At 34.6% G+C, this 9,996-nt stretch overlaps 1 protein-coding gene across 1 annotated transcript; it reads left to right on the top strand.

Moving 5' to 3' along the window:
- Positions 1–5,919: 5,919 nt before the first annotated feature.
- Positions 5,920–9,493, top strand: LOC125474118. Its single transcript, XM_048577553.1, has 2 exons — positions 5,920–6,023; positions 8,773–9,493. The coding sequence occupies exons 1-2, from the start codon at positions 5,995–5,997 to the stop codon at positions 9,260–9,262; spliced, it is 519 nt and encodes a 172-aa protein (XP_048433510.1). The 5' UTR covers positions 5,920–5,994; the 3' UTR covers positions 9,263–9,493.
- Positions 9,494–9,996: the final 503 nt, after the last annotated feature.

Consider the following 9,996-nt stretch of genomic DNA (forward strand, 5'->3'; position numbering starts at 1 on the left):
TGATAGAGAGCTCATAACCTGATCCCCGGTGTTAGTGCTCGCCTTGAGCAGGGCCAGGCCTTCACGTGATGTTCACCTCCCCGCACCTTATGCTCAGCTTGGATCCAAGCTAGGTGCATAGCCTGTCGTACAGACCACATGAGGTGGTTCCGACTCGTAGGTGACGTGCGATTATTCGCCCAGTCTTACGTGATCGTAGCACTAGAACGTATATATACGTAACACCCAGGCCTGTCGTACAGACCACATTAGGTGGTTCCGACTCGTGGGCAGGTTCAGTTGTTCAGTTATTAAGTTTGTGATTTGAGCTCTATATGCAGCCGTATAGGTCACGTTAGGTGACTCCGGCTGCCAAATGTTATGCTATTGATGTGATGAGTTGATTATGAGATACATATGCAGCCGAGGGCTGAGTTGATTAGAATGAAAGAGTATGAACTATGTTTATAGCCGAATGTTGAATTGATTATATGTTATTCCATCATATTCACATAGAGATGATGAGCATTCTGTTATGATACTTGGCATGACATACATTCATATTGTCTAGCATAATTTGAGATGTATTACGTATATGAGTATATACTTTATTTCTGGGAAAGTATACAAGTTTTACGGAGAGGGGTTACAAAGTTTTTGAGAAGTATTTGGATTTGGAAAAGAATTGTTTTACTGACCCACTCAATTTTGGTTTTGCGCCCCTCCAGGTTCAAGAATTGCAAAGGTGTGGTGACTACGAGGAATTTCAACGGTGTTCTGACAGAATGAACCAAATGAGGACTCACCTTCGGGTGGTTCATCTTAGAAGTTGTATATTTTAAAGCTTCCGAACTGTGTAAATGGTTACGTCACTCTCACGTGACGGCCAGCATGCCCTCCTTCGGAATAGGGTGTGTCAATTAACATACAATTTGTTATGATATATTACTATGCAATGAATTTAAACATTGATACATTTTTTTCACTAATCCCTCCATTCAAATCTGCATAGAATTAAATGTATACATTAAAATTGTAATTAGGGGTATTTTAGGCATTTGAAAAATGCAAAATGTGTAAAGTCAAACATAATTAATGAATTTGCTTATGTGGAGTCTAATCATTGGGTTTTAGTCAAGTAAAAAGACTATGTTGTGTTTTATGTAAAGAAACTTAAATTTCAAGCGCTAAAGTCATATTTTCATTGATTTTTATCAAAAAAAAAAAACCTATAAATATTTCAAATTCATGAGTTTAATTCCGTATCAAACTAGTTTTGTTCAAAATTCTATTTCTTTGCTTTATCTATTTGTATTTAATTTGTGTTGATTTCAATTAAATTAATTTGAAATAATCGAAAAATGGGGTTGCTCCCTCAGCAAAACTGGGATAAAGTTGAGCCAAAAGATCCCGATTCAAGATAAATTCATGAGGGACATATTTATTAAATTCACACTAGTGTAGTATTAGTGTTATAAGTATCAAATTAGGCTATTTAAAAACATTTTTATATATTAATATCACATTTAAACACATTTAGAGAGGGAAACGTGTCATTTAAACACATTTCCTTATTTTTTGTGTATATTAGAGCAAATTAAGATAAACTCATTTAAACATACACATAATCCATAGTATATGATCCATAAAGCATTTCAATACATATGGAATTGTCCTCAGTGACTTCTCATAGTTTAAAAAAATGGTAGCAACAGAGCCGCTGATGTATCGTTCTTGGAAATGTCCTGCAAGCTGATAATGTATTGCCAACGCACACGGCAGAGTAAAGTAAATGAAAACGAATTGAAAAGTCTTCGTCACAACGACGACAGACGACGACAACGACAGTAACGAAGAAAATAATAATGGTGAAAGCATATCGAAGGTAGTATGGTTGGCGACCTTAACAAACCTTTGGCTTTTTGCTGTAAATATTTGTAGTTGCTAAACATTGAGGCTTTGGGCACGGTCTTTCTAGATTTTTGTTCTCCATTTTGAGCCCTGGAAAATCAAAAATTAAAAAGAAGAAACTAACACGACGGTGTAAACTTACAACTTTTTTTTTTTTTTTTTTAACAAGTTCCTTTCTTTTTATACAGTTCTTCCAAAATTTGGACAACTCGGGCAAGGATCTATTTGTTTATTTGGCCAAAAACAAAAGACATGAGGCTTTATTAGGGGTGCAACTCGGACGGGTTGGAAGGTTAACCCATCCTAACCCAACTTTTACAATTTGAGATTGGATTTGGGTTGGGTTTTAATCGGGTTTATTCGGGCTCGGGTTTAATCGGATTCGGATTTACTTGGGTTGGATTCAAATTATTTTTTCAAATTTTAATCGGGGCATTAGCATTGAATTTTAATTCATATGTTTCTGAAAGCACCCACACAGACATGTATACATCCACAAAGACATCAACCTACTTGTATTAGCAAACAACTGACCTTAAAATCACTTTCCCTCAACTTGCTCAATATCCTGCTTCGTCTAAATCGGCACAAGAAAGCAGCATAAGAAACAATCACAACTCAAACTGTGAAGCAGATCTCAAAGAGAGGTCGAATAGTTGCAATATTAATTTAATAAAGGAAGTTGTTCTACATGATGTGATGTTAAAAGCAGAATAAACTTAATATGATTCCTTCAAGTTAAATTGTACATCATATCAATAGGTTCACATGAAGGTGCAAAAGTCCAAAGGTTATTGAGAAGCATGTTGCATCCAATCAAATTTGGTTAATCGGATTTGGTTGGGTAGAGAAGTGATCAACCCAATCCAACCTAATCAATGAACGGGTTAAAATTGAGTTGGGTTTGAACGAGTTATAACTAAAAAAAACTCGATCGCTCGGGTTTAAAGTCAAATTGGACATGAATGGATTCGGGTTGGCTTAATCCAAATTGCACCCCTACTTAATATAGATAATATCGTTTGTTTGAAAAAAAAAAACAAAAACCACGTGACTATTTCTCTCTCCCTTCTCATGCCTTCCTCAACAGTCACATATAACTGCAGTAGAGAGAAAGTTCCCAACTTCGAACAAAATTATTTACCAAGAAAAAACTTCGAACAAAATAAGCATATATATGTATACAAACATTTCGGTTAACCCTCTGGGCTTAGAAAAGTTAACTTTTTTAAAAAAATAATAATAATAAAAAAAAACTAGTCGGTGACATAGGGCACCATTTCGAAGGCCGAAAAAAATTATAAAGGCATTTAAGCCTCTCTGTGTCCCTGAAACTTATTGTTCAATTCACCAACGTCAAGAATCGAACTCAAAACGTGCCGTGTATAATACAGACCTAGAATTCATCCCTTTACCATTGAATCATCCGTGGTGGTTCTCTACTTAGAAAAGTTAGTTTCCTACAATGTTTCTCTTGTTTTGTTAAATTGTATCAATCATAAGTAATATAAACATTTTCTGGAAAATTAACTTTGAAGTAATCTTCTATGTATAAAGCCAAAGCCCCACCTTAGGGTCACAGCTTTGACAAAAAACAATATGGCCAAAATACCCTTCAGCCAAAAAAACTCAAAAGCAGCAATACAGAATGTCTAAAATAATACAAAGGTAATTTTGTAATTTTAACAGTGTTTTTTTAATAATTAATTTTTTGGTGCAGTTTTTTTTATTTTACAATTAGTACCTCATAATAAGCTAGCAATAATATGATTCAATTTTTCTATTTTTAAACATGTTTAAAACATCTTAAGAGACATGTAATGCTAATTATAAAAAAAAGTATTTCGCACTCGGATAATAATGTGATTAAATTAATTTTTAAATAAGAAAAATATAATAAAAAAAGAAAAAGAAAAATCATGAAAGTTGTGTTTAAAACATCTTAAGAGGCGTGTATTTGAGCCCAAAATAATATTGTTGGGCTGAGTATAGGTTTGTGCTCGGCCCAAAGCCGTGTCAGAAGTACTATGGGTTATGGAGATTCCGGGCCATTCAGCAGGGATGGTCGAGTCCTATCACAAGAAGGAGTAGTTCATATAAGCAAAGGGGTCGAGGAAATCCTAGTGTAATTAGGATTCTCGACCAACAATGAATAAAGCCCTAAAAAGGGGTGAGTTCGAAGTCCTAGTGGGAATAGGATTATTCGAAGCAAAGCTAGAACAAAACAAGGAATCCTAGTCCGGATATGAGTTTAATTTAGTCTCGAGGAGTTGGTGCTATAAATACAAGACATCATGCAACAATTCAGGATCTCCAATTCAACACACAACTGCCATGCGCAAAACCTCTCAAACATCTTGAGATTTTTTATTATTTTTTTCCGCCGACACATCTTCAGTTTTGATAAACAGCACTGTAAAGGCAACCAGCGAACACCTTCAGTTTGGATAAACAGCACTGTTGTCGTAGAATCAACCGATCGAGGAGCACCTTCAGTTTGGATAAACATCACTGCATCGAGGTCGACTGGTTACCTATCCAAGTCTCGGTCGAGAAGGGTTTTCGAATCCTTTTTGGCAGAGGTCATCTTATTAGCCTTCTCGGCGAAGTAAGGTGTTACGAGTTACGACATTCGGCGCATTGAACGCCGAGTGATTATATGATTGGATACTCACAAGTGAGTTTTAGAGTTCGGCATTCTGACGGCCGAACCACATTCACCATCAAAACATACATCACTTTTGAATACTTGTGTCCGTACAGTCTGGTGTCGATTCGATGTGCTTATACTTTTACGAATATAATCACTGTGACCGAATCCGGCGCCGACGATTTGTGAACTTCGCAGAACTAGCAGCCTTGTCTTCAGGCTCGAGAATCCAAAGGCCGAGATCTGTTCCTCCATCGGCCGCAGTCACAAGATTAAGAAGTCAGCAACGCGCTCAATGCAACATCAATAAATTTTACTCTTCGGCCGACGAGTTGGCACACCCCGCATTCAACTGAAGGACTTAGTTAGCTTATTAGTTACTCGGCATGCGCGCCGCGTAAACTTTGTAATTTTTAGGATCAACAGCGTGTAATGCTGATTATAAAAAAGGTCTTTCAGACGTGGATAATAATGTGATTAAATAAGTTGTCAAATGATTTTTTTTTTTTAAACAAATGATATTATCTACACTAAGGGAAATGAGATCGGCTTAGCCTAATAATGAGCTAGCAATAATGTGATTCAATCAGTTGTTTATTAAATATTATTTTCTTTGTAAAAAAAGGTATTTCGCAAGCTAATATTAATGTGATTAAATTAGTTGTCAAATAATTTTTTTTTTTAACAAACGATATTATCTACATTAAGGCGGAGAGATGCGTGCTTAGCCTTACAATGGACTAGCAATAATGTGATTCAATCAATTGTTTATTAAATATTATTTTCTCTATTCTTAATGTGAATTCAGCTGCTTTAATTGGTTTATGAGAGGTTTCTTCTAGCACGATCTAAAATTATTCATTTACTTCAAATATTTAACTTTTCTTTTGTCAATTTACACATATAAAGACATTTAAAATATGTAAGTCGTACGTAGAAGCAGAAGAGGGAGGTGAAACCAACACCCTTTGAACAGATGGAAGTCAACCCGAAGACAAATATTAAATAACAGAACTTCCAGGTGATCAAAGTAGATTGGTTTTTTTTCAGATTAGGCAGAGCCTCTGCGAAGCTACCGGGACTTCATTTTTCTTGTAAACAATACTTTACATTATTCTTCTAAAAAATCCAGGTGGCCCTTGCGTCGCGTGCTGTTTTCTTCCTTTGCTAAAGCCACCGGGTCTTCATTTTTCTTCTAAAAAATACTTTACATTATTCTTCTAAAAAATCCAGGTGGCCCTTACGTCATTCACATAGTGCGTTCCCCAGAAAAACCCCAAAAACCCCCACAGCATCAATCACGCGGCGCCAAAATTCCCAACTATAAATACCCTTACCCCGGTTCAAGAGTATTTACCCAGTTCAACAGCAGTTCCCCCCACCCCCAAAAAAAACACCCCCCACAACCCCCGCAGCTTACCTCTCGCAGTTTTCTGCTCTGAGCTTCGAAGCAGATGCGGATTCCCCCAACAATGGTCCCAGGGTCAGTGCATCTCTTGTTTGTTTGTTTTTGTTTTGGCAAAACTCTTTTTTTGTTTTGTTTTTGTTCACAAGCTGATTGTTTCCCCCCTCCGGTACCTCTCTTGTTTGTTTGTTTGTTTTTTTTTATTTAATTTAATTTATTTTTATTTAGAAAAACTCTTTTTTTATTGGGTTAATTAAATTTAAATGCTCAAAATTTGAATTTCTTTTATTAAATATCCATGCATTTTAGAATTTTGATCATGGCACTTTGGTACATTAGGCCACATCAATATTTGTTATTTTTTAAATTAAAATTTTACATATTGATTTCTAAATTTGTCCTTTTAATTAGTTGATAGATTTTTTTTTATCCGGCCATTTTTTTATTCGTGTATTTTAGGAGTTGCGGACTCTTTTTTAGGAGATAATTTTGGTTTTTTCGCTCAACATATTTATCCAATTATCTCTTTTAATTTTTGTTTTCGTTCAAAACATTTTTTTATCCTAAAATTGAAAAAAATAATTGAAATGATGGACGCTTAGATTTTTTTGTTTGTTTATTATTTAGTATACTTTTTGTTAGATAATTATTTTGTATACATTTGAATTTGTACATATTGTTGATTAGTGATAATGGTATGTTTATTGTTGGTTTTCATATATTGGTTTTGTATTGATTGGTACGTTTATTTTTAGTTTTTGGTATGTTTAGTTTTAGTTTTCGATACATATCGTTGATTGGTACGTTTTGTTTTAGTTTTCGGTATGTTTAGTTTTAGCTTCTAGTACATTTAGTTTTGTTCTCGTTGATTGATAGGTTTTTTTTTCACGATTTTGTTATGATTGTTTTTGTATACATTATGGATTGTACCATTTAGTATCATATGAGTACGATTAATATTATACATATCATTTATTGGTACATTTACTTTTATTCTTCAATGTTGGTTACTAGTACGTTTATTTCCTATTTTAGTAGGTTTGTTTTCATACATATATTTTTTATTGGTACGTTTGTATTATTCTTGATGTTATTTTCTTATATGAATTACTACAAAAATTTATATATGGATATCTTAAATGGTATTTTATTTCTTCATTGAGAGGAAAAAAAAAAAAATCAACGGCAGGGTATTTTATTCCCTAATAAATTGTAGATAATCATTTTTTTTTTGTATAATTATCTTTAAAGGGAATCAAGGGAGCTAGATTGTAGGAAATTTGTTTCAATATCTCTGCATTTTTTTCATGACGTGAAGAATTTAGGCAATGGTAAGATCTATCATTTTGGTACAAATAAATGATAGTTATGATAGATGAGACTTCAAATTTGTAGGAAAAATGTTTAATTAAATCACGAAAACCAACAAATGTTTAGTCTATAGAGTTGAAAACTCAAGTATTTGTATCAAAACGCCCATTTTTTGTTTTGTTTTGTTTTTGTTCACAAGCTGATTGTTTCGCTTTGCAATCATAACAAGTACCAACAAAAAAAATCTTTTCCCATATCTTTCGTAATTTCCACCGGAGTTCCCCATGTAAGTTCGCGGCACAGTCCCTGATTCGAAGGGAAGCGGTGGAGCTTAACAAGTTCCCGACCCCACGGATTTTTCTCTCACTATAAATTTCATTGTTGTCGATATTAACATGTATAATGAGACTCTATCTTTATTCTCGTCCGATTAATCAATTATGAAAAAGATCGAATGGTGGAGTGAATGGTTTGATCAATGAATATTCGATTCTTTTTTCAATTTTTAATCGATTCACAACAAGTCTTTCATTTTTCATATAAATATAACAAAAGAAAGATTTGGGTCGTCATTAATCATTTTGAGATAGTATTTCAGTACTATACGTATGTATATAGGTTTATCCTTCATCCTTTTTACATTAACTAACAACAAATAAGAAAGCAAATCCCATATTTGCCAACATCCCAAATTTGCCGACATGTTGAGTCCGTTGGCAGAGGAAGGAGCAGGAGAAGAGTAGAGAGTGCAGACGATTCGAAAGATTAGAAAGAGTGTTGAACCCTAATAAATAACAAAAAAAAAAAAAAAAAAAAGAATGAATAAAAAAAAACGGAAGTGGGAGGGTTCATCGGCTTTGCCTGGTATCATCGGCAATTTGTCCTCAGGGAACAAGATATGAAGAAACAGGGTTTTACTTTTAGCAAAAATGAAGCTTTAGCTAGGTTTAAGGGTGTATGAGTAATTTTCTATCATGTTTTGGTTATAATTATCATAAATTTAAAAATGTGGTCATAGTTCTATATGAGGTTCAAATTTTGGTTATTTTTCCAAATTTCCCAAGATCCATGCCTCGTAAACTTGGCACACCTTCAGGGCGGGCCCTCTTAAGGAGAGGATATAATTCAAAAACCCAACAGCCTATCCACTAGAATATTGGACCACATGCAAGCTTAAAATAGTGGATTGGAGGGTGTTTTGATATTTTAACATGATTAGATAAACTTTGGTGGAATTGAATTAATGGCATTTTTGTTATGTTTCGTTTTAATATTAGTGTGCAGTAAATAGAGGAGAAAAAAACATGTAGATATATGAAAGAAATGACAAATAAAAAAGCATAAAGAAATAATATTTATGTCAAACGGGGATCGTGGATAAGCTCATGTTCTTAATTAGTATTGTGGTCTAAAAAAGATGGTCTCCCTAATATTTTCCTATTCGTTAATAGTACAATGCCACTTATTTCCATGTAATTTTCACATCTAATCCTATATGTTGTTTATAATACAGCAGGACTAGGGAGGAGGGTGGTCAGTACACATCTCCACTGGCAGCACACCAACTGATATTCCAGTTCATCAACATCCTAGGAGTCTTCCTCCAGGTGAAGCATGCAACCGGAGATTTACCGTCTCCATTCGTCACGGACCACAACACAATTATGATGTTGATTGTTGATTTACTCGCTTATGCGGGGACATTGGAGACTGCTAGGATTCTCAAAGCTTCCAGGAATACAAATGGATATGAATGGATCAACAACATTAGCCTATTGTGTGGAACTTCTGCGGTGATTCTGTTGTTGCTCCTCCTCGATCGAGATTTGGGCTGGTTTGTTTTTGCATGTTGGGTGGCATCTATTGGGATAATTGTGACCATGTCCTACGAAACCCCAAGAAGACTCTGTACTGTAGCTGTCGATGATTTCCGTGAGAAAATGAAGGAGCTGATGGGGAGATTGAAGGGCACCGAAGAACCCGAGAACCAGGACAGGATGACTTAATACTCATGTCTAACCCTTAAACTTGTTAAAGTTGTTAGGTCTCCTGGTTTTTAGGATTTGTTTTAAGCAATGGTGAATAATCCCTATTCTAGAAGGACACGTTTGTTGCATTATCTGTTTAAGACTTAGTCATATATCACGATCCTAGGGTTGTAAATCGTGGGCTGTTATTTGTCTTTCAGTTTATAGCGACTGCAACTCTTTGATTTCAATAAGAAAGTTCTCCATGCATTTGACTTTTATCAAGCTGTTGTTTTGCAAGTTCTTTGTCGCTCTTCTTGGTTCTAACAAAACTTTAATTAATGAACTACTTGTTATTGCCTTTGTATTACTTGGTCAGCTATTATGCTACCGTTTCCATTAAAGACAGAGTGATCTGTTTTGGGTTAGAAACAAGAGTATCACTCAAATAATGTTGTCAATTTGGAGATCCAAGTTATGGATCAGATAATTAAGCGGCAATACATGGTGATTGTATTTCGAACATGCATGTATTAATAAGATTTCATCTCATCAATTTCTACGTCTTTGTAGACTTGTAGTACAAGGTATGTGCTTTTTTACAATGGATGCAAACCTTATATTAACCCTCTCCATTCAGAAACACGAGTTCAAAATAAGTGTTTCGTTTCCTTCTTATAAAATTGGACCATGTAAAAGGAAAAAATAAAAATAAAAAAATAAAAAAAACACTTCAAAGCTCGATTGAAGGAAAACCCCTCAACTATTCACTT

This window comes from the organism of the source record quoted next, unplaced genomic scaffold (assembly GCF_019419815.1).
Source record: "Pyrus x bretschneideri cultivar Hongxiangsu unplaced genomic scaffold, Pyrus_bretschneideri_v1 Contig12, whole genome shotgun sequence".
NCBI lineage: Eukaryota > Viridiplantae > Streptophyta > Magnoliopsida > Rosales > Rosaceae > Pyrus > Pyrus x bretschneideri.